At 37.9% G+C, this 23862-nt stretch overlaps 2 protein-coding genes across 12 annotated transcripts in view; one reads left to right on the forward strand and one right to left on the reverse strand.

The window, feature by feature from the left end:
• Positions 1-16960, reverse strand: part of LOC108747963 (protein hu-li tai shao) — a 20203-nt gene extending 3243 nt beyond the window's left edge. For 2 of the 11 annotated variants that reach the window (XM_018485880.1, XM_018485878.1), the window contains exons 1-12: positions 16305-16941; positions 9428-9562; positions 9069-9255; positions 8581-8963; positions 7935-8384; positions 7719-7855; positions 7514-7631; positions 4902-5015; positions 4689-4781; positions 4270-4465; positions 3981-4118; positions 3772-3843 (exon numbers count right to left, since the gene is read on the reverse strand). In XM_018485880.1, the coding sequence (XP_018341382.1) occupies positions 3772-3843; positions 3981-4118; positions 4270-4465; positions 4689-4781; positions 4902-5015; positions 7514-7631; positions 7719-7855; positions 7935-8384; positions 8581-8963; positions 9069-9255; positions 9428-9535 (1996 nt within the window). In that variant the 5' untranslated portion in view covers positions 9536-9562; positions 16305-16941. Of the gene's footprint in view, positions 2186-3194; positions 3270-3771; positions 3844-3980; positions 4119-4269; positions 4466-4688; positions 4782-4901; positions 5016-7513; positions 7632-7718; positions 7856-7934; positions 8385-8580; positions 8964-9068; positions 9256-9427; positions 9563-10293; positions 10419-10530; positions 11135-12628; positions 12953-16304 lie in introns of those variants that run through there. The other 9 variants (XM_018485871.1, XM_018485875.1, XM_018485870.1 and 6 more) reach the window with 9 other exon arrangements.
• A 3311-nt stretch (positions 16961-20271) lies between these two features.
• LOC108747961 (short/branched chain specific acyl-CoA dehydrogenase, mitochondrial-like) overlaps positions 20272-23862 on the forward strand; it is an 8632-nt gene continuing 5041 nt past the window's right edge. The window contains exons 1-3 of the mRNA XM_018485868.1: positions 20272-20505; positions 22564-22678; positions 22788-22888. Coding sequence (XP_018341370.1) covers positions 20470-20505; positions 22564-22678; positions 22788-22888 — 252 coding nt within the window. The 5' untranslated portion in view covers positions 20272-20469. The remainder of the gene's footprint in view (positions 20506-22563; positions 22679-22787; positions 22889-23862) is intronic.

Raw genomic sequence — 23862 nt, forward strand, 5'->3', positions numbered from 1 at the left:
ATTTTATCCCTTTCCTCTTCCTCGCGGCAATAGGAGCATCGTTCGTACGGCCATGTTTCTGATTTCATCACGCTTTCAGCGTTTCTGATTTTACCGATCTCGATACCGTGGTTATCGTCGATTGAGTTTTCACCAAATAGACGAAGACGGGCGCTTGGCGACATATTCGCATATTCGTCCGTCGAGACTTTGATAACGCGAAAGTTTAATTCCAAAGCGCTATTGTCAATGGTAACGATCGGTAATTTCTTCGCCACGGTACAGAATTCAATCACGGCGGGAGATTCGCCATCCGTCGGCTCGCGTACCTCCATTTCGTAATTCTGATTATCGTAATCATCATAGTCCGATGATAGATTCCCCAGAAAACCTTTAATTCGACAAATATTGTCATTGCTGCTCGCCAAGACATCCGGCATGCATGCTCCAATAGTAGACTCCATGAGCGAGCACTCGCGATGGTAACTGTTGATCAAGTTGCGCACTACTTCTCTTACAATGCTGAGGTCGTGAATAGAGGAATCTAACTGCAGTAGAATATAAATGGACTCGATAATCTCGGCAATAATCTGCTGCACGACTTCTACAGCGTCGCTAGATGGCAACACTTCGTTGGACGCATTGAGATCGGCGATGATCTCGTTGGCGGATTCATTGATTCCGTTGAGAAAGACTTCGCCGTCGATATCATTCAGTTCGCGAATCGTGCAGCTTGGTAACTCAAGTATATCGGAGCCACTTGCCGAATGACTCTCGGATTCAAGCAGTTCTAATTCTGCGCAGCTACTATCGCTTGACAACCTGCGGTCTTGCACGAACTTGACGCATTCTGCCTTTGTCGTGGGAGTCTCCGGCTCTATCCATATGTAATCGCTCAATGGCTCGTCGTTGTCACTTCTCGGTGAATCGGATTGCCACTCCGACGAGTGATCCGCCAAATCACGCGAAGTATCGTCGTTGCCGCTCTCGTCCTGGTCAACGGCCGCCGGCGGGGTCAAACTGTAAATGAGACTCATATTCGTCGAGTCGAGATTATACTTGACGCAGGTGTCTGTATCAGGCAAGGCGTCCAGCTCCGTCCTCGACGAAGTGATATTCACGTCGATGCTCTCGACAATTTTCGCAATATCATTATACGACTCGTACAAGTCAGTCTTTACATTATTCGACGAGTTGCCTTCGTACATGGAACTTTCGATCCAAGATCGAACGCTTTGCTTCTTTAGCTCCGTTGGTTTCAATTCACCATTTATTTCCTTATCTGCCAACGTCTCATTGTCGTCGCATTCATAACGATCGATGGAATGCCCGTCGCAAATATTGAAAGATAAATTACTCAGTAGCCGCAAGCCTTCCTCGTTATCGCCGTTATCACGCTGAAATGTTTCAGCGCAGCTGTGCGCAAGTGTCACTTCCGTGTTCGTCGTCATTGTTGTTGTCATTGTACGCTGGAGTTGTTCGTTTTTCGTGCCGACCGTCGAGTCTATCGATTTATCTGGGCGGGTTGTTGAAGACTGCGTTTTTATGGAAGCAACCGTCTCGATTGTTGGACATTTAGCCCTTTCAGGGTGTTCTATTTCCTCGTCTGTCTGACTGTCACCGTTTATGTAGGACATGACGTTAAGCGACCTCGGCCTCGTCTCGTCCATGTTAACACGCTTGACGAAACTCGGTTGCGCGATATTTATCCATGCCACAGAATGTACTGCGACGTTGTTGTTCGACATCGTCTCATCGTTCAGATTCTCGACGTGTTCTTTCGTACTTGCGTTTGTCAAAGGCACGTCAAACAATTTGACAAGATGAGCATTTTCACTTGGACTCACCATGGAATTTCGTTCAAGTATTAACTCGTTTTCCTTATTATTAATGCTAGTCATCTTTGCTGTTGTCAAGTCGGTTTCTAAATTCTTTTGACGTTCAAGATCTTCGAAAAATTTCCGTCTCACCTCGTAGCGCGATTTTACAAAAACTTCATCCCGAGAGATTGCATTTGGCTCGTTTTGCCCGTTAACGAGCGTTTTCATACGTGTGATTAGAAGAGGTTTCTTTCGTTCGGCGGTCGTCGAAGCTCTAACATTCTCCAAACGGGGATTATCATAAGGATACTCGGAGAACCGCCGGCCGTAGTACTTTCGCGCACACTCGCTGCTTACGCTGCTGTAATTGCTGGCTAGTTCACAATCTGCAAGCATTACGTCCAAATGTATGTCTTGGACATTGGAATCGGCGAACGATCGATCGGTTTGCTCGCTTTGGAGAAACGGAGAGAACGTTCACGATCACTTGGATACTCTCCACATTCGCGCGAGTCTTCTTCGTTGCTTACGCTGCGCTAATTACAAGTAGTGATAGATACAGCCGAAGAAGCTCTACATCCATTCTCTGGCTCTATGCGTCTCTTTATTTTTATGTTTAAAACATATTGCGCGCAAATCAGTTATATGTTCATCTATCACATGACTATTATTCATCGCAAAAAGATTAGCTATTTGTATTAATCAATTATTCTTCTATTCGTTAACTCGTCGTATAGAAAAAAAAATCAAAGTATGACTTTTATATTTTAGAATTTGAATATATAATATAAATGAGAATTTTCAAAAATTCTACAGCGTTTTATGTAGAAAAGGAGGAAAAGAGATTAACAAAAGTGCATGAACATCAGTTATTAGTGCAAGCGTGATCATTATTGTGAAGGAAAACAAGAAAGCTTTCGAGACACATGCCGTATATGTAGACAAAAGCATGATTTGATTTGATCAGTGATGATATGAAAATATATATATTTACACAATCTTTAATATGCATATATGTGCGTTTTATATAGTTATTGCGGATGGGGAGCGTATTCCATACCAAAAGAAATGTAGTTTATTCCGGATGAAATGTATCAAACAAGATTAAATCGTACAAAAACTATTTACGAAGTTAAACTGAAGACAATGCTTTTATAGCTCGCAGCTCAGGCTCTATATTCACGGATGAATAATCCAATTTCATAAAATCTTTTCTTCTTAGAACTATTCATTTTTCATTATTTGTCGAAAAGTCGCATGTGCAGTTTAGTTATTTTATAAATATAATTTCAGATACGATTTCTTCAGTTGAACATCGTAAACTGTATGTATCAGAGAATAACTCAGAATGATAAATTAGATCCATCCCCATTTCCCTATATAGAAAAAACTCACCTCCTTTGTAACCGCTTTGTCGCTCAGTCATTCTGTAGCGCATCTCATTAAGGTACTCTGTAGTAGCATCATTCACTGCATATCAAAAATAAATACGTATACGATATACACCTATTTATCAGTAAAATGCTCCTCGTGATCCGAAGTCGTTACGTGACGCTCGATAATGCTATTATGTACATAGTATCCGTGATAGTCACGAAATACATACACCGATGTAAGTGTATTCATCTTGCGAATTATCTGGGTATTTATCATCACAAATTAGGCAACCACCGATTATCTGGACATTCATCATTACAAATTAGGCAACCACCGATTAATTCGTGCAAAATTGTATGTCTTCATGCACGATAACGTGCAGTATTTTAACGATTAGTGATGAAATTGTTGCAAAGGCGAAGATGCAAATGTCACATGGATTGCTCGTAAATAAAAAGTTATGACCATGCAAAAATCGGAATTGAATTAAAGCAACCATCGTAACTTGACTAACCACTCATTAGAAATTTGTGGCAGGCTCGTGGTATAACACTTATTTGGGAGAGAATAAAAAAAAAAACAACAGAAAACTCACCATCGCTTAACACAACTTCGGGTTGACTCGGCGCAGGCACTTGTTTCGTTTCTATTCTCAATACTCGGGGTTCTGTAGCAAAGGAGTATACGCGAGTATTCGTTAATAATAGAAAATAAAAATATATACATATATATTGAAAGGTCAAAATGTGATACATTCAATGATATGTATGGAAACCCGTTTGTGAATTAAACACATAAATTTACCGTCTCTACTCTCCTCCTCTGTTTCTGAAGTAACAGAAACTGGTGACTGAATAGGACTCTTGGCAGTGCTGGATTCATGCGTCGCACGACTGATGTTAAAGGATGACAAGGCCTCGGATTCTGATTGTGATTCATCGTCTATTTACAGAATAGGTAATATTAATGGTTCCATTTCGGTGAACATTAAGTGGGTATAGAGTGTTCTAAGATACAGGATACAAATACAAGACGAGCATGCATAAATACGGGAAAAGATTGGACAAGAAAAGTGACAAATGACGGAACTAACAAGGATCTCCCTTCTGTTTGCGTTCGACTTCTCTCTTGTACTGATCCAATTCTTGATCCGTGACGGCGTCGAAAGGATTTTTGGCATAAGGTGTCTTGTACACCATCGCATTGTGTTGGAAACCACGCTGTATAATACCCTTGCTAGCGGCTCCTACTAAAACTACTTGTTCTCCGGTACCACTAATTGTCGCGTCCTTGTAAACAACGAGTATGCAAGTTAAAGATAACATACATATTTTCTGCAGGGATTTATAAAGTAACTAATAGTCAGAAAGATGCTATTGTTTCAATTCAAATTCAAATCAGAACAGTACGTGATTATTACTACTTAACGGGAAGTTTTTTCTTATTGCTAAATTTATGAAATGGGATGTATCTAAATTGATTTAAATCAAAAAGACTCGATGCTTTGTGTACCTGCATTTTCTTAGCTTCCTCCCATGATACACCTTCCAATATATGGGATTGCGGACCAGCCGATATTTTCTCTGCTCGTCGATAATCTTTAATCTAGGGAGACGAAAGTGTATCAAACTTGTACGTTCCCAGTTATATAAATTAGCTGATATACGAAAAGAACAGAAACAAAGACAAATAGGACATGATGCAAATATAATTGACAATACTTACCTGCTGCTGTAACTGTTTGAACTCCTTTGGGTTGGTATTTTTCGGAACAAACTGAAGAGCACCGTCTATCTTGACTGGTGTGCTGCTATGGGTAGGAGATCCATCAGACACCCACTGCACACACAAAACCAGAACATTAGTCGACCCCCTTCAAATCATTGTAAGAAGCAACTATGTTAATATAAAGTAAGACTCTTGCATGCTATGTGTGCCTGCTGCATATATTTCACTCCCCTTTTAATAATTATCCCATAATAATTAAAAGCAAATATATTTTCAACATAATAATTTTGTTATTGCAGCCATGTACCATATTACAATCCATATTTTACATTAACTGTATAACAATATAGTCAATATCTAAGATGATTCAAAACAAAATTTAATACAATTACATGCAATGCTGCTACAATTGCTCGGCAATCTAACAACATTAATTGCTATGCCTAACATTTATTTTTAAGGAAATAGCTTAGATTTGCAAAATGTGAAGGGTCACTTGATCTGGTTTTGTAAATGCAGTGGGCTCTGTGTAACCAGGCCAACAAGATCTTGATGAGATCAGGCACACATTCATACAGAGTCATGAGAAACACTTGTATATGTTTCATACATATCTTTTATAACTATTGTGGCAAAAGCACGTTTGAAACGTGCTTAAGCAAAATACAGTACAATATATCAAATTATTATTTTATACCTTATATAGTAATAAACTAAAATAAAACTCTATTGCACTTTTATTAAATGTACGAAATTTTTACCCCAAGATTACACATAAAGTTACTTTTGATAGGCAGTAATTTTGCAGAATACAATTGGTTTCAAAATCATATAATTAGTGTCAATAAATATATTGTAGACGACAATATACACATAACTTCGCATCATATTATAGAAAGCGCTAAATTTATTAACGTAGCGGCGTCTACAGGCTAAGAATAGTACTTGGAACGCTATTAAAGTTGAAGTTTTATTAAAGTTCATATAATCTTTAAACAGCACGTATAACTTTATTTAAACATCAAGAAGCTACAGAAGAACAGTCGTTAATATCTTATATATATAAAGATACTTATACTAACGATTGACTGGAATTCAACATGTTTCGTAACTTTTGTTTGCGGAAATGTTGACCGCCCTCGTTCTATCTTTCGTTTTGCGTGTTTTATTATTATTCTTATTATAAATTATTATAAAAGATTTTGTATTTTTGTTTATTAAATAGTGATATTAAGAGAATATTTTTTTACGATTTGAAAAAATGAGTTACGTATTATCTAATCATGCCATTAATTTATCGAAATGCAGATAAATTCATAATAAAACAATATTACATTTTTTTAATTGTATCTATAAAATAAGGAATAATGCAATGATAATAATTCATATTATCAATAATTTTCACATTGCGGGACAATTACATTGTATGTACGTCGATAAAAATTTGTGTCTCAAAATTTTGGCATTATAATTTAAATAATAGAGATGATATATATATATATTTTTCGTAAATATATCAGGTATGATATAAAGTGACCAATGCTTATACACATAAAGCACGTACGCGTGTACATACACACAGGCACATATAAACACATTGGCCATAGCATAGAAAATGTGATTTTTGTTTCAGCTTTTAACTTTCAAGTAATTCGTTATATTGCATTAATAAGCTTTTATTAAATAAAATCAATCAAGCTCTGTTGTAACAAGAGTTAAATTTATATCTATAGTTTAAAAAGAACAATATATATGTCAATATAACCAACATTAATATAATAATATATATATTGTTTGTTCAATGAGACGTTTGCTATGATTAAAATAATTACATAATTTAAAAGATACATTTTAACCTATCAGCATATTAAGAATTAATAGTATGAGTTGGAATGCTTGGAATTGATATAAATAATCGAATTATCACACATTGGTATGTGTTTGTATAATAAAATTAAATTGGATAAAAAAATTTGATAAAAACAAGATAAAACTATACAGCACAGCATGGTAAAATGTAACTGACTGCTAACAAAACAGAATAACCAATGCTTTACGTCGCATTGCATATATGGATGTACTATCTATTTACGGCCGTAAATATGCGCATTCGTCTTTCTCAATCATCGCTAAAAATATCTTCAACAACAGTGTTTGATAAAATAAAGTTATTATTCACGGAAAACAAACTATAAAATCTTAATAACATTTCCGTAATATTAAATTCATGAAAATCTAATATCGACAAAGTGTTTTCTTTTAAATTGAAAGTTAAATTTGCGATACAATGGCAAAATATTTATCAAAAAGTCTAAAACAGATTTATATTCTCAAATCAAAAACTCTAAACAAAAGTTAATATAATAAATGGTTGTCTACTTCTATATCAATATATGTTATAACTATTAATATGTATATTAATGTCATAACTATTTAATTTTGCATTTGACACATTTAAAGCTTTCCTTTTTCCTTCGTTATTACGGAGCAGCCACAATACGCGATTATATTTGTCAAATATGAATGCTTGCTTATAATAAATTTAGCCTCGAGCGAAATCGTGCGGTAAATAATTAGTCGGTTTTATTCTCAAAAGTAATGACTTCTACCTTGGTGATCTTTTTAGGATCGGGTGTTCCAGTTTCCAGGATTTCAACCTTCTGATAAACGTTTGGTGAATTTAACCAACGGGATCTGTCTGTGCCTTTACGTCCGCCTTTCCACAACCTGTTTGAGAAAAGAAAAATCAGTTAAGCATTGATTTAGTTCTATAGTATTGAAGCAAAATATGTTCAAAGAGAAGTAGAAACTTACCCTTGCTTATATAATTCCTCTTCTTCAAGCAGATATCCTAAAGACGATACGGCCGGTGGAACTTCAACATCGTTTCGTGGTTTCGGGGGTTCTCCCTTTACAAGTGGATTTCTATATATGTAGCCCGTACGGAATCCCTGAGAAGAAGAAACGCGACATTCAGATGAATTCTGATACAAATATTATAGCAAATATGAATGGTTCTCTAGGACTTACAGCATTGTCAAGCATTCTCATAAGGGCCTCGAATTCAGCGCCACCGATTCTCCAGCGTTTCTCGAGTTTTTCCGCGAGAGCGGACGACTCTACCGCTGAGCTTGGTTGCTGCGGGATCGGCGGTTTTCGCGACGCTTCAAATATAGCTTTTTTCGATTCCTCGCTGATAAGGCTTAGATTATCTACACCTGCGGGCATTAGTTTCAGTTGCGTCTCGCAGGCGACTACGGTATTGTAAACGTTAAAGAACGCTTCTTCCACTGTTTCTCCACAGCAAAGGGCGCCGCGATTCGTCAGGAGCATGACCTTATTGATCGGCCCGAGATTTCTAGCGATCTTTTCCCGTTCCTCCGGCTCGACGGAACCTCCTATGTATTGATGGGTGCTCACTTCACCTATCACTATGCTCTCTTGACCGATTGGTAACAATCCACACTTCAAGGAGGAAACCTACGTATCATATCACGCGTGCGTCAATTTCTCTCAAAGCAGAGTTAATAAATGTTTATCATCAATCGCTATTAAAGTGACATCACGTAATCGAGAATAATATGCAAACGCTCGTAAAAGATATACGAGATATACGAGACAAACGAGAAATGGATCATCGCAGAGTGAAGAAACTAGAGACGAAACATTTACTTACAGCGGTAACGGACGGAGTAGTAATATGAATAATACACTTGATATCGGGTCTCGCAGCGTGTATTGTCGAGTGTAATTGAAAACCAGTGATGTGCACGCCAAAGTTCGTCGTCCCTTGCTCGACAATCGTGCCCTGCATGTCCACCTTGATCAAACTCGAGGCGGTAACCTCGTGATAGAGTAGCCCGTAAGGATTCACCAAAAAGTGCTCCTGGTCCTGATTAAGACGGGCAGTTATTTGCCCGCCGACGCCCTGCGTCCATCCATAGAGATCGAGCAATCTAAACACCGCCGCCATCTTACATCGCAACAATTTCTCGCCCTTGGCGTATCCCATGCTTTCTACGCCGCGAATGTCGTTGATAGGTAAGACGCAATTCGAATCTGCACATTTCCGAATAAACCAGGTCAGAATAAAGTCGGACTAAAAAAAAGGGGAAGGGCGTTTTTTTTTTAAGAAACATTAATTTCAAACGGAGCAGGACTAACTTTTGAACACATTGCCGTTAAACCGGGCTCCCTGTGCACCCATCATGTCAGAGATCTGTTGCAGGAGACCAGAGGGTCCAGCACCGTCCCTCATCTGTGTCTCAATTATACGTTCCAGCTCTTCCCGGAAGATTCGTGAGTTCATCATCATCTCGACCCTCTTTCTCCTCTCCATTTCTCTCATATCCTGTAAATGAATAGAATTCTCTCGTTTAACACATTTACACGGTTGAAGTAATTCGTTTGCTTTTCAAGCCTTTCTTGCGCTGGCGAAATTCGAATAAATAACCATTGAAACTTTCTTCGATTTCTATTATTGAAGAAACGTTGAACACCGCCATATATTCTGTGAAACTTACCGCGTCGATATCGGCGGGTCTCATCTTGCTTTTTTCATCTTCCGTCAAACCGTCCACCACTCCGTTCGTGTGTGGCTCGCTTAATGCTTGTTGGCTCGTATCTGCCATCTTCGAGCCTCGTACAAGTACCGGCAACTGTAAAGAATAATGTTCTAATATCATCACTAGCTAGCAAAAAGATCTTGATAGATTTTCGACGTTATTTAGTCCAAATCATGTAAAGTGATGTCTACTAATAGACTAGCAAATCTTAAGGATTTATTATTTAGATACACTTGCATAGCTGCATAACCATATGCGTAAAGAAAATTATCCAATTATACAGACAATTGAATTTCTACCATAAGGACGTACATAAAATGTGATTGGATAATTTTCTTTGTGCATACGTTTATGCAGCTATGCAAGTCTGAATAGAGTCCTAAGAAATTGATCAATCATAGTCAATTATTCTCTTCACATTCGACTATGATTGGTCAATTTCTTACGACTTACTACTCCATTTGTAGACACCGTGTAACAGGCGTTAAAAGTAGGAACGCGTAAAAAGAAAAGTCAATAGTAATTTTATAATATCAAAAATTGATATCAATATCAATTCGGTGATATTAAATTGATATTAATAATATGAATTTCTAACAATATTAAATAAACAATCGGCTTCGCGTGGCAAATTAAAGACTTTTTCACGCGTCCGTTCTAAGAACAGCGAACAATGAAGAATGTAATCGATCGGGACGGGTAAAAACTGAAAGCAATGAAGGTCTGCGTTTTAGTGTTTCGCCGAAGCATGCCGTTTTCGCGTACGCGAAAGTGGCGTTTGCACTCGTTTCTCCCGAATCCGGTGCGAGGTATGGACACCTTACCGGTGTGCGATCAATAAAGTTGCGGGGCCCTACCGGGAATCGTGTGTGCGTGCAACGACGCAAACACCGTGTACGCGTTACGACGCGATTCCCTTTATTCTTCGAGGGGGTGGAGGGGGAGGGGGTTTCGGGGGTTCCACGTCTGTCATTCGATCCCCTTTTTTTTTTCCCCTCTCTCTCTCCCTTAATTACTCGCGCGGCGTCGTTCCGTTAACGGTGTAAAATAGAATGCTCAACTGTGCCGGCTATTTTACTCCGCCGCGACGTTCGCTCAGCTCGGGATCTGTGTCAACGGTCGTTCACCGCTTGGCTTTCCTTACACCAAGTACCGGTGCATCGCACCACGCAACCGCTCCTCGCACCCGGCTACGCGCGTCCACATCCTACGGCGTCGCACTTTTCTCCTTTTCACGCCGCGTTTCCCCCGTCGTCATCCATCGGCCGGAAATCCCACGCTGAACGTTTCGCTAGCGTGAACATCGTTACGTCGTGGCCGCAACAGCGCGTTCTAATTCGCGAAATGTATATTCCCTTTCGCCTGGCAACGTTGTTCTCTCATCGAGATCGATATACACGACGGAGATCACTCACGAAAGTCGCAGATTGACAAGTCGCTTATCAGCGAGCCCGACTCGCCGCCCGTGGCTTGAATTCCCGACTTGCTACCGCTCCGGAAAACGTGCGTCATGCGTGTGCACTTCCGCCGCGACAGTGAATAAAAGAAAGCGGAAAGAGAGGAAAAAAAAGCACGATGGTTGACCGCAGGATTACGTAGCACGCAAGCGCGAAACACAATAGCACCCCGTCCGATTGTACAAGGACCAAAATTCTTCCCTCCACATGATTTTATATATATATGTCTCGTATTTCCCTGATATTCCTCTGTCGGAATAGTAATCGATAATCCCGTGGACTTAATGTGAGACAGACTAGAGTCTTGATACTTTGTTTGTCGGCGCTGCGTTACTACGTTTCGAGATTTATATTCGTCGATTATCTCACCATTATATTATGTCTCGTAACTATTTTTGCTTTTCTATATGCTTCCGTGTACAGATATTTTTATTATCAGTATTTGTTAATATTAATTATAACAAAATTGATATTAATGTTTACTTTAGATAAATAAATATTAATATTGATTACAAGAGATATATTGGTATATTATATCAATTTCAAACATGTACATATAAAATAATAGCTAGTAAACATAAACGGTATCTAACGCGAAAATAACGCCTGGTATTTGCAGAGTATCGTCATTTGAAATGTTGCCAAGTAGAAGGAACGCCTGACAACGATTCTCTTTCGTCAACCAAGATGTATGTATGTACTTTCGATGTACTTTGACCGAATTCAGTTTGGAAACATCGATCAGAAAAAAAAAAAAAAAAAAATGCAGTGGCGACCGTAAAGGGTGGCTCGGTGCGAATTGATGGTAATTAATGTTAAGGGGTTGAGGTATTCGGAGTAAGTGGCTTCGTTTAAGTCCCTCGCGTATACGCGCGTTTGGCTTCGTTGACAGCGTGATATGGTGCCGTAATATTGGCCGCGATACTCATCAAGTGGCAATCGACGAAAAAAAAAAAAAAAGAAAAGAACGTTACGTCAACGGGAACACGAGGTACGTTTCCGTGAACAACGAATGCTCGGCCACAATGATCTTTTCGAGCAGACGAAGGAATGGGTTTCTATAATGTATAAATCACTGGCTCGATTATGCACTACACTAACATATTGAAAAAGTTTTACGAAACTTAATTTATATACTTTTAAGCTACACAGTTTGAACTTGCAATAATTTCATGATATTACATTAAATTTAATGTATTTAAAACTGAAAAGTATATTTGTGTACATGAAATTTAATGCATTTTTTTTCATGAAAATTTATAAAATTTAATGTACACGTTCATTACATTTTAAGTAACAACTGTAATTTAATTTTCAGTTGAATTATTCATTACACTTTTCATTTCGTTCGTAAGAAGCTTCATTTACATGGAAAGGTAGCTCACGGTTACATTTCTAACAGTGTGTGTGTGTGTGTGTGTGTGTGTGTGTGTGTGTGTGCTTTTAAACTCTCTGGAATTTTTAGAATAAATCTCACTCTAGGAGTGATCTCTTTAGAATGAGGCCCTGTGCGCTTTAAAGATTTCAATTTGAAAGAAACCAATTACACCGGAATACACAGTTCTGATAGATCGAAATTTTCACATTTATAGCTAATATTTCCTCCGTTTGTGTGCGAGGTTTGAGATTCCACTTCAAAGAATTCAAGAGAGAAGTAATCATCAGTTTCTCTGTATATTCGCAGCCGTTCGCGCGGCCGTACCTCAGCGAAGTTCTATAACTGCGAACCAAAAGGAACAACAACAGCGGCTTCTATTTCAGATCAGTAGAGTTTCCATCTTCCCGGAGTCGCGTCCCATTTGTAAATAACGCTTATCTTCGACGATAACGGGACAATGCGGGTCTCACCGCAAGCTGAATGAAAGCGATCACGGGCCGAGTTCGCTACGCTTACTGGCGCGAGTCTATGAGTCCTCGTCTTAAAATAGAGAGGGACCAGGGACGGAGTCGAAGACGATCCGCACGTTTTCCGTTGGCTAATCTCGCTTCTTTCTCTCGTTCCAGGTATCAGGAATCGCGTGTTCGAGGGGTACACAACGATTTTCTACCTCACCTTCACTTTAAGCGGCTTCACTGAAACAACGAAGAGCGCTCTGTGAGTTCACGGATTAATCGGATAGTATCTCGCATCGATTCAACGGATCCATTGTCAGCTGCCTCTATCTAGATAGAGGCCTGTTATTTTTTTTTTAACCCGACGATCGATCTGTATGTGGAAGGTAGAAGCGACCGTGATCGGAGAAGAAAAAAAAAATGAGGGAAAGGCTCGAAACGACCCGTGTTGTTGCGACGCTCGGCGCGAGGACTCGTATATGATACAATGATTAGTGATCCCTTACGCAACTCGTAGCCGTGGAATTATACGCAGTGCGTGCGTGCGTACGTGCGTGCGTGCATTCGTGTGCACCTGCACACGTGCTTGTCTCACTCGCACTTGTTCGGCGGCCCGAAGAGATACGAGTTTTTCGAGCCCATTTATTTGAGCTGTATAGGTCTGTTCTTTGTAGCTGAACTAGCATACGCTCGTTATACTTCAAATGAAACAGCTATTTGAAGTTGACTAAAGCGAGACAGAACATTTTAGAGCAGTCCAGTCAGCGACAAAGAACAAGCCTGATGTTTGATTTTAGTAGGAAGAAAAAGCAGCTTTGCAACTATTGTAAGATTTTTTAATGTAATTAATTCTCTTGCTAATAGATTCTAATTCTTGCTAATAGTTCCTAAGTACCGAATATACAAACCAATCACATTAAAGAATCTTAAACATATGCAAAGCTCCTTTTCTTTGCAGTTTTTGTTAATCGACTGGTGTCTGAATGTTTAGGGGACGGTAGCGTAGTTTGATTTTAAATTTAAGATCATCCTAGAGTATAAGGTTTGTTGTTTTTATTGCTGCACTTTGCTTCGCCACTGAAAAGTGTCTGACTGTATTAATTGGAATTTCGATTGAAAATGAACAAATCAGTATTACCTGATTAAATCTATTATATAATTCTAGTTGAAGATAGCTAGAATTTTTTCAGAGCGTTATTTATCAAAAATCAAACATACATCTATTTCATTTGAAGTGCAAATAGTATACAAGAAGCACTAGTTGAGAAATAAAACACAGACCTACATATTTATGAAGAATCTGGAAGATTCTATCCAAAGTCAATAAAATAAATCTAAAATAATTCCACAAAATGTTCTGGAAATATTCTAAACAAACCAACAACAAGATCTCCATTCAGAATAGCACTTTAGTGAGGCCAAACAGAATTTCTGATTATCATAACGATTATCATGAAAATTCTGGTTGGATCTTTTAACAGGTTTAAGCAGAACATTTTTCTCTGTGTACATTTCAAGATCGTAATTGAGATGATCTTAAACATAAGATTGGATTACGAATACCGCCCCAAGCTGATCTTTCCTACAAATTCACTCGTCAAATTATCGTTTAAGAGTACGTAATTATTATCAGGGAACAGCGGGACGAGCGATCGATAACATCATCGTCGACGACGATGACGACGATGACGACGACGACGACGACGATAAATCGGCCATGTCGATCTGGAAACGATGTTCAACGACGACCGCTGGAGTCGGCGATCGGCCAGGCGACTTTTGACAAAATGGCATCATGCCATTGAATATCTGTCGCTTTAATAACGCTGACATCACACGCCAAAACGAACGCGCGAACATGGATTATCGTCGGCCGGACGGCGGCGGACACTTAACGCAATGACGTCATGGTTAATCGCAGATTACGCCCGTCGTAGTGAGCGACCGTCCTGAAACGCTATTAGTTACGAGAAATGAAAGTAACAGCCATCGAGAGAAAGAAAGAGAGGGAGGGGCAATAAAAAGAAGAGACACAATTAATCACGCGGAGTGGATATACACGATCCTCGATTATCAGCGATTTAATATTCTCTCTAAATCTTTGATGCAAAAATCACACCCAGAGTAAAAATTCAGCCAATCTTGAGCGGGGGAGGGGGGGGGGAGTTCAATTTTCGATCACTAGAGAGATCTTAGATTTAGTGTGGCTAAACTCCACACTTTTGGAACTTAAAGTGAGATAGATATATGTTTGATATTCGTGGTCTGTGTTTCCTGCACTAGACTGTTCTAGAACTCTCTTTCCGACAAATATCAGACATATATCACTTTAAGTTCCAAAAGTGTACACTAGTTCAGCCACCAGAAAAAGAGACCTTCGGCAAAAGCAAGAAAGAAAGTTGCAGCGCAGTCTAAGCGTAGGAAAAGACTTAAAGAGTGAGATTCACTCGAGTTTTAGAGAGCTGGCTTTTCATGTCGCGTTTTTTTTTTTTTTTTGTTTACACGGATTAATTTTTATCCACGTCGGACGATTCGTGTTCGTGTTCACGTCGCACACTATACTCTTGTTGAAGAGCCGCCGTCTCGAGCAGTCGCGATCGAATGTAGGTCCCTAAAACCTGTTGTTGCGGCAATCGTTAACGGATCACAATCGAAAATATCGAAATCATTCAAACACGAGAATTATCGCGAGCGGGCAATGATTATATTTCTCTCCCCCCCCCCTCCCGCCCCTCTCTCTTTCTCTCTTTCTATCTGTCTCTTCTCTATAAATCTATCTATAGCCTACAGCTAGCAGGACGGATCGGAATTCTAATGGAATTAGCGACGAAATACGCAAAACTACTCCCGACATGACACAACGGAAGCCGTCGCGCGCCAATCCGGATACGAGGCGACGGACAGGTTGAAAACGCAACGGTTTCCGCGATGCATGGACGAGCACAATTAGCCAAGCGCGACGACGTTTAACCCGAGAGGCGTCCGGATCACCGCCCATCGAGTTGATCGGAGTCGCGAGCGCGCCGAGAGAGAGTTCGAGATACGCGAGCGCGATAAGAAGTTTTATCACGGGGTAGCTCCGCGCGTACGAGGACGGTGACAGAAGGCCGTGCAAATGGCGACATTTTCGGGGAGGAGGGAGTACGAAATTCAAGGATCCCGTTCGAACATTCGAGGACCGGGGAAACGGTAGAGTCCGAGCGCGTCTGCCGTGCACCGTTCGAGCCGACGGTGATCGACGGGCGACGGAAAGTCGCGTGGGCCACGTAGCGTCGCGTCGCGACGCGACGCGACGCGACGCGGCGCCGTTGCGAATAGAGACACAAGGGCCGACACACCCCTCGCGCCTACGTCATTCATCGTCGAGCGCGAACGGCGAGCGCCGAGAGGAGGCAGAGAACGAACTCCGTGTGGTTCCGATTCCGCGCGAGCTCGGCGCGAATGCGAGATCGGGATCTCCGCATCACAGGGATGGCCGTCGGCGTCGACCGCCGTGCGGCGGCGTTCGACGCCCGACACGGCCGTACGTATATCGGACAACTTACCTACCAAGGAATCGCCGCCAGCCGCCGCCTCCTCCTATCCCGTGATATGCCCGCGCCCGTTTCACGAACCGTACAACGAACGCAGCTCGGGGCCGCGCTCCTCCGCTCCGTATCGCCGCTCCTCCGCGCGCGCGGCTGTTCCGTTCGATGAACAGCTTCCCCCCGCCTCCTCTTCCTCCACCGCCGCCGCCGCCGTCACCGCCTCCACCACCGCCTCCGCCACTGCCTCTTGTCTTCACCGGCGTCGCCGAGCCCGAAGCTCCTCTTCGTCGTCGTCGCAGCCGCCGCCGCCGCCGGTTTCCCACACAAATACCTCCCTCTGTCCGGCAGGGCGAAATTTAACGTCCGCGCATCGACGAACCGCGATGATGCTACGCGGTTGGCGTGTAATAATCGTATCGGCGGTTCGGAAATTGCCGAACGCAACGTTTCACGCGACTGACAATTCTCACCAGAGGAAGATCGCGGAAAGATCGCGTAGCCGTGATGTTTCTGTTCCGCGCCGCGCGCGGAATCGATCACGGAGACGTCGAACTGCCGACGATTACCGATCACTGTTATTGATCGTGGACACTTTAGTAAACACCGCGCGGTCGGATCTCTGATCTAGAACGAGTCATGTGAATATCGTAGACGACAACGACGGACGATTGAACGGACGTTCCCAAGCGGTCGTTTGAAGAAGCTTCAACAAAGTCACGCGGACCTCTGGCGCCATCTGCCGTCAATCGTGGCAATTAGCATGAAATAACCAGGTTTGCCAACGAAATAATTCTTTTCTCTTTCTTTTTGAAATTTGACAACATCGACCGTTGACGTCTATTTTGAATTAGAAGGTACAAAAATACGCTTTATTGTATATCATCCTTTTATCCTATGACTACTTTTTTTAATAGAATGACATAAAAGCCATGAAAGATTCTTATGAACTTTTGTAACTTTGACAATTATTAACGGAATATTATTAACGGAAGCGACTGATTATTGCGAACGGCTGATAGTGTACTCTTTTATTTTCACCAATTTTTAAATATCGTGTAGAAATATTTATCTAAGAAATTCATATCTCTTATACGTATTAATAGTAAGAATAAATTATAATAAATTAATAGTTTAGAATGCTTAGATAAACAGATTATATAATACTCATAGATTGCATTTGTACGGCACAGTAAGGGGGCTCCGCACAATAAAAGGGACAGAGAAATAGAGAACAGAGAATAAGAATTTCACAATATATGATTTCTGAAAGGTTGAAATTCTTATTCTCTGTTCCCTGTTCCTTTTATTGTGCGAAGACCCTAATTGCAGAGTCGTGAAGCTCCGCGAAAACGTTCCACCGTACGCGCATATTTTATACTTACGTGATACATCATCGACTTGTTCTTTGCCCACACTTTTCATACTCAGCAGCTTCGCTTTAAAAAGTGTAAAAAAGTGTAAGCAAAGCGAACAGATCTTTGTGTGTTTAAATTCGTGAAGTCACATGAAACAAATATCATATAAACAGTACGTAGATCACACGTTGCCAGCACGACGTTTGCTGTTTATATGATATTTGTTTCATGTGACTTAATGAATTTCGACACACATGTTCATTAGCTGCATATCATTGGTTAATTTAATTTTGTCTAATTTAATTTCAAATTTAAATGATATTCTACAATAATAAACTTTATTTTCGAATAAATCGATATATCTTTGAGATCTATCTTTGATCTTATCCATTATATTATGAAATTCCGAAATATACAAATAATAAATAGGTTAGAGAAACACATGAATTAAATATTTAATTTTAATTAATTAAAGTTGAATTAATTTATAATAAACGATTTATTTAGGATCGCGCGCGCAAAATATAATAAACTACACATAATAAATAAGCAATAATAAGAAGCAATGCCTGTACCGGTTAAAGCTGGATCTTGAGTGTTCGGAATAATTTCAAGAATAATTTTCATATTATTTATTTTAGAAAAAAATCAAGTTTGAAAAAATGTAAAAAAAATTACTTATAATTATATTTTTAACATTTTTCCAAACTTGTTTTTTTCTAAAACGAAAATTATCCCTTTAATTCTTTTTTTATGCTTTTACATTACTGTTGTTATTTCTATTACATTAAAAAGTAATTTTATAAAAAAAAGAGGGATGAATATGTATGGACATATTTCATATTATACGTGTTTATGAATATTTATGTATGTTCATATATATTTATACATATTAATGTATGAAACATTTATCGTTATACAATATCATTTAACAAGTATAAAAAATAAAAATTGCGTATATTTAAAAAATTTTAAAAAAACTTATAAGATAATCGTTGAAACACTCATCGTCATTGCGATAAGTTTCGAAATGTTTTGTTGAAAATGTTATCATTATCGAGACCCCCGACAACTATGTATAAAATTGGAGCAAATCAAATATGTGTGTTTCACTCGTCGGAAAAAAACATTGTAAAAATAATTATATAATCAGCGTAAGGATTATTTTGATAACTATGATAAAAAATATTTTGTATTTATGTTAAAACAAATCCTTAAAATTTTTGCATTGAATTTTTAACATATCCAAGTATTAATTTAACATAACGTGATTGTGTTATTTGAATATTTTGTATTAAATTAAAATTTAACATTTCTCAGTGTTAAAATAACACAATTTACAGGTAAGTAGTTCAAGCCCCGGCCGAGATAATATTTTTTGCAATAAATTTTATTAACAGTTTAAACAAATTTTATTAACATTTTTATAATATATGATGCTTGATGGTAGCATCAAATTATTAAATTGCTTGTCAATTTAATTCGCGATTACTAGAGTAGTTTTAATTGCGTTTATAATTCGGAAAAACAATTTAGCGTGCAGTTCTAAAAAGACTAGAATGGTACATATGCAAGTACATATATAGGGTATATTATTAATTCAAGATTGAATTATTTTAAGGCAATGAAGATTCAGCTTCGATCGTAATAGGCATTTTTTTAGTATTGATTGTGTTTCTCACATATGCGGTCTAATAAAGATTCTTAATATTGTTTATAAGTAATTAAACAAATAACATAAAAATGATATTGAGTTTTAAAACATAAATTCTAAGAATAAATGAATATATAAAATGTGTGTGTGTGTGTTAATTTAATATATTATAATTATTATAAATGTTAATTTTATCGAAGAAATATGTTCTGTACACAGCTAAATTATATGTAAGTATATTTTACATGTAAAAAGATACAGATAATTTGTGTTATTTTGTCTTTGCAACAATAAATATCTGTTAAATCTATATTATTATTACATGTTTAAAATATCACAGAGGCATCGCCTAAATTAAAAATTAAAAATTAGCGTTTTAGTTTAAATTTAATAATAACATTATAAATGTGTGTGTCAATTTAACTTAAAATTTGCTTTTAAATTGTATCAAAGTGTTACGCTTTATGTGTTAATTTTTTACATAATATTTGTGTTATTTTTTTAACATATTCATCTTAAATTAACACAAAGATTTGGATGGATCGTTTGGGACATGTGAAATGTGTAGTCTATTTAAACAGAAAAAAATATCCAACAATAAGAATTTGATACAAACATTCATTGAGATGATATTTCAAGGCAATTTAATCAACTTCAGTTCAATTAATTTCAATTTAGAGTAACAGTATATGGACACGTCATAACGCACAAGTAAACGAAGGGAGGAAAGAGCACGGATAGAACAAATCAAGTAGACAGGCAGCCCTAGACCTAGACTTTCTTCATTATGGAACTATCTATTTTGATCGTATAAAAAGAATGGCTGCGTTCAGTGGACTCAACAGAGTGAGCGCTCGCTGCTATTGGTATATTTTTTTTAGATCATCCAATTAGCATTTTAGATCCGGAAGATCTATAATCAATAATAGCAAGCGCTCACTTAACTGCTGAGTCTCACTTAACTGTTCAGCTCCACTGAAAGCAGCCAATCATTCGCGATCGGCTTCGCTCGACCGACAAGGAGGCGTCAAAGAAGGTCGGTCTGACGTACAACAAATTATCCCGCTCAGTATTAACTCGGCCTGCGAACTGTGAACAGCACATTCATCAATCCTTCGTATCTTCAAGGACCCTTCCGAAGAACACGCTATAGACGAATTCATATAGACGAACGATGAACGCATCAGTTTTAAGATCCGCCTTCCGCGAAGTACGTGAGCACGCATAGCCCTTTCTCTTTGTCCCATTAAATTTAGTTTTCTAAACCGTTTTGCTTTTTTTTTTTTTTTTTTCAAAACGATCAAATCTAAAATTTCAACCCAGAACGTGCGATTGCTTATTTGTACATACCATGTTATACGCTATTATACATAACTTATCCGCTCGTGATTAGCGGTTGCTCGAATTCACTTGTATTTCTTTTTCTACAAAGCATCTAGCAATGTTCATAATCGCGGTCGCGATGAGTAGATTAAATTCTCTAATTAATTTACTATACATTATTCGCAAAATATACTAAAATGCCGGATTTTATGTAAATTCTATGCGTTTACGTATTATATGTAAAATTTGGTGTAAAGTTACGAGAGAAACAAATGTGCACATATTTCGTGGTTTATCTATACCTACAGTGGTAAAATTATGTGTTTCTATCGGTTCGTATTTAAATTATCAACGGCCTTCTGCCGTTTTGTATTTCACCATTTTATCAAATCGACTCTACTAAAAAAAAGAAAATCATGTCACAACGTTACATGATGAAATTATGTAAGTAACGTAGCGGATTGTTCCAATCAGTACGTGATTTTCTAAAATCACGTAATTTGAAAAGTCACGTAATATTAAAAATAATTTCGTTCATCATGTGATTTTACAGTTATCGAATTTTAAAGAATTGAATGATGGAAATGGAAGAAAAAAAACATGTGATTTTTCAAATTACGTAATTTCAAAAAATTGGTTTTAATTACATGGTTTCATCATGCAACTGTGTGACGTGATTTTTTTCGGTAGGGAAGTATTCGATTGCATTTGCCAGCACATTGACGAGTCAAAGACAGCAATCAGAAAAAAATATATTCAACTTATTTCGAAAAATGTTTTATTTTTCCTTACTACTTCGTATATTGCATGTATATTTTACGCGTTATATAATATATGGAATAATTAACTGTTTATTCTCTTGAATACGTTCAGTTTATGTAATTGAACACGCTATGTAACACAAAAGAGCCACGCTTGTTGTTCGTGCTATACTATGTTTATATGTTTATAGAAGACAAACAAATTATGCAAACATACAAACGTTCGACCTTTTTACATTACGTCCTCTTCAAATGAAATAAAATTAACGCTACTATTTTTTACATTTCAAAATCTTCGAGAACATATCGAGATTCCTACACTTGGAACATCTTCAATTGCTATAAATGAATTTATCTATAATCCCTTGTGGCGAACGTTAAGATGATGGCACACAAAAAACTTAAAGTAAGATGTAAAATTTGTTCGCGTCGCATGCTCCAACATGTTCCTACTTCCTGCAACTTCCCCCTATTCACTCAAAACGCGCTTGTTAGAGTGAGTAGAAATGATGGTAGGAACATCTTGAAGCATGTTGGAGTATACGACGCGAACAAATCTGTAAGCAGTATGGAAATCAACATAGGCCTGTTTTTTTTTTTTTTTGGCTGAACTTTTGCACCAATTCATCTTTCTTCCTCTTCTTTTCTCGTGGAGAGAAAAGGAAGAAAGATAAACTGGTGCAAAAGTTCAGCCAAAAAGAACAGGTCCCTTGTTGGATTGGCTACTACTTACGTTATGACCTTACGAACTCTACCGCGATTAGTCAATTCGCTTACGTTTTACTTACTACTTAAGTTTTGTTTGGGTGCCATGGCCCTTAGTGTATGTCAGCGTAGTATCAACATGAAGTATCGAATGCAACGCCCGAACATCCCAACTCCTAAGATCTTGTTATATGACTTGGATGTGTAGAACTTTTTATTTATTGCTTTATCAAAAGTAGAAATGTATTATTTTATATGGTCCACTTAATCTAATGTTCAGAAGTCATAGAGATAAGGGTCCCCCTGACATCATAATGTTTGATAGACTGAACACAATAATTTTCTGCATGTACTAACACGTTTGTCTTTAGCACAGACAGAACAAAAAATTCATTAATATGCGATTATAACAAATGTATTTTTCCTCCACGACACATATTTAAACGAAGCGATATTTAGAAAACGTACATGTTTTTTAGATACCGCAAACGCTAACACGAACGCGAAAAGTACATTTATGTGCATCAAGACTCAATTACCATCCAAGCCCTTTGACGCAATTTACGGATGATGAACTTATGATGAAAGAAACCGGTAAGTGTCTCAACCTCTTTTCTCGTCAAAAGTAAATGATAAAGATCGCGAAATCTGTTTATTATCTTACTATACACATATCTTCATATTTCAATTCGTATATTCATAGTTGCTAAACTGGCTAAGGAGGAAATCGCTCCTGTCGTCCGAAAAATGGAAAAGGAGGGCAAGATAGATGACGGCGTTTTAAAGGTGTTATTCGAGAATGGCGTAAGTGTGATGGAACAAACAATTACTTAAAGTTTAGATTTTCATATCAATTAAAGACTATACAAGGTATCCCCCAGTAAACTAGAATGGATTAAAATGGATTGAAATTTTTTTCTATCCGAATGCATTTTTTAAATAGCGAATACTTTTTGTTTTATTTAATTGGATTCAATTGGATTTAAATAGATTGAATTGGATGCAATTGGATTGAAAAACTGCATTTCCTATTCAAAATGTTGAATTGAACAATATTCTCAATGCACAGAAAAAGCTAATATTATTTTTAGATCCCAGCAAATGAGAATGGATTGAAATATATTGAAATGGATTCAGATTTTCAGAAATATTGATTCACGTACATTAAAATGAATGCTTTTCAATCCTGAATGCATTTTTATTCATTTATAGGAATTGCATGGAGCATATCTCTATGCCTTTCAATCTAAAAATAATATTAGCTTTTTCTGTGAATTGTGAATACTGTTCAATTCAAAATTTTGAATAGGAAATGCAGTTTTTCAATCCAATTGCATCCAATTGAATCTAATTAAAAAAAAGTATTCGCTATTTAAAATATGTGTTGTATTCGGATAGAAAAAAATTTCAATCCATTTTAATCCAATTTCATCTGCTGGGATTGAAAGGCATAGAGATATGCAATTCCTATAAATGAATAAAAATGCATTCAGGATTAAAAAGCATTCATTTCAAAATTCGTGAATCAATATTTTAAAAAATCTGAATCCATTTCAATTTATTTTAATTCATTTTTGTTTGCTGGGCCTACATCTTATCATCTGTGTTAGTATATATTATGAGTAAAAAACTTGCAGGCTTTTCTGCTTTCCGATAACCTCTGCCAATTGGTAAGACGAAAAAGATACAGTAAACATGTATTAAAATAGGAAACTTGACGCTGGTTGTTGGAAAGCAGAAAATATGCTTCTCTGTGCTCGTACTCTTATATTATATGA

The sequence above is a fragment of the Trachymyrmex septentrionalis genome, unplaced genomic scaffold (assembly GCF_001594115.1).
Source record: "Trachymyrmex septentrionalis isolate Tsep2-gDNA-1 unplaced genomic scaffold, Tsep1.0 scaffold208, whole genome shotgun sequence".
NCBI lineage: Eukaryota > Metazoa > Arthropoda > Insecta > Hymenoptera > Formicidae > Trachymyrmex > Trachymyrmex septentrionalis.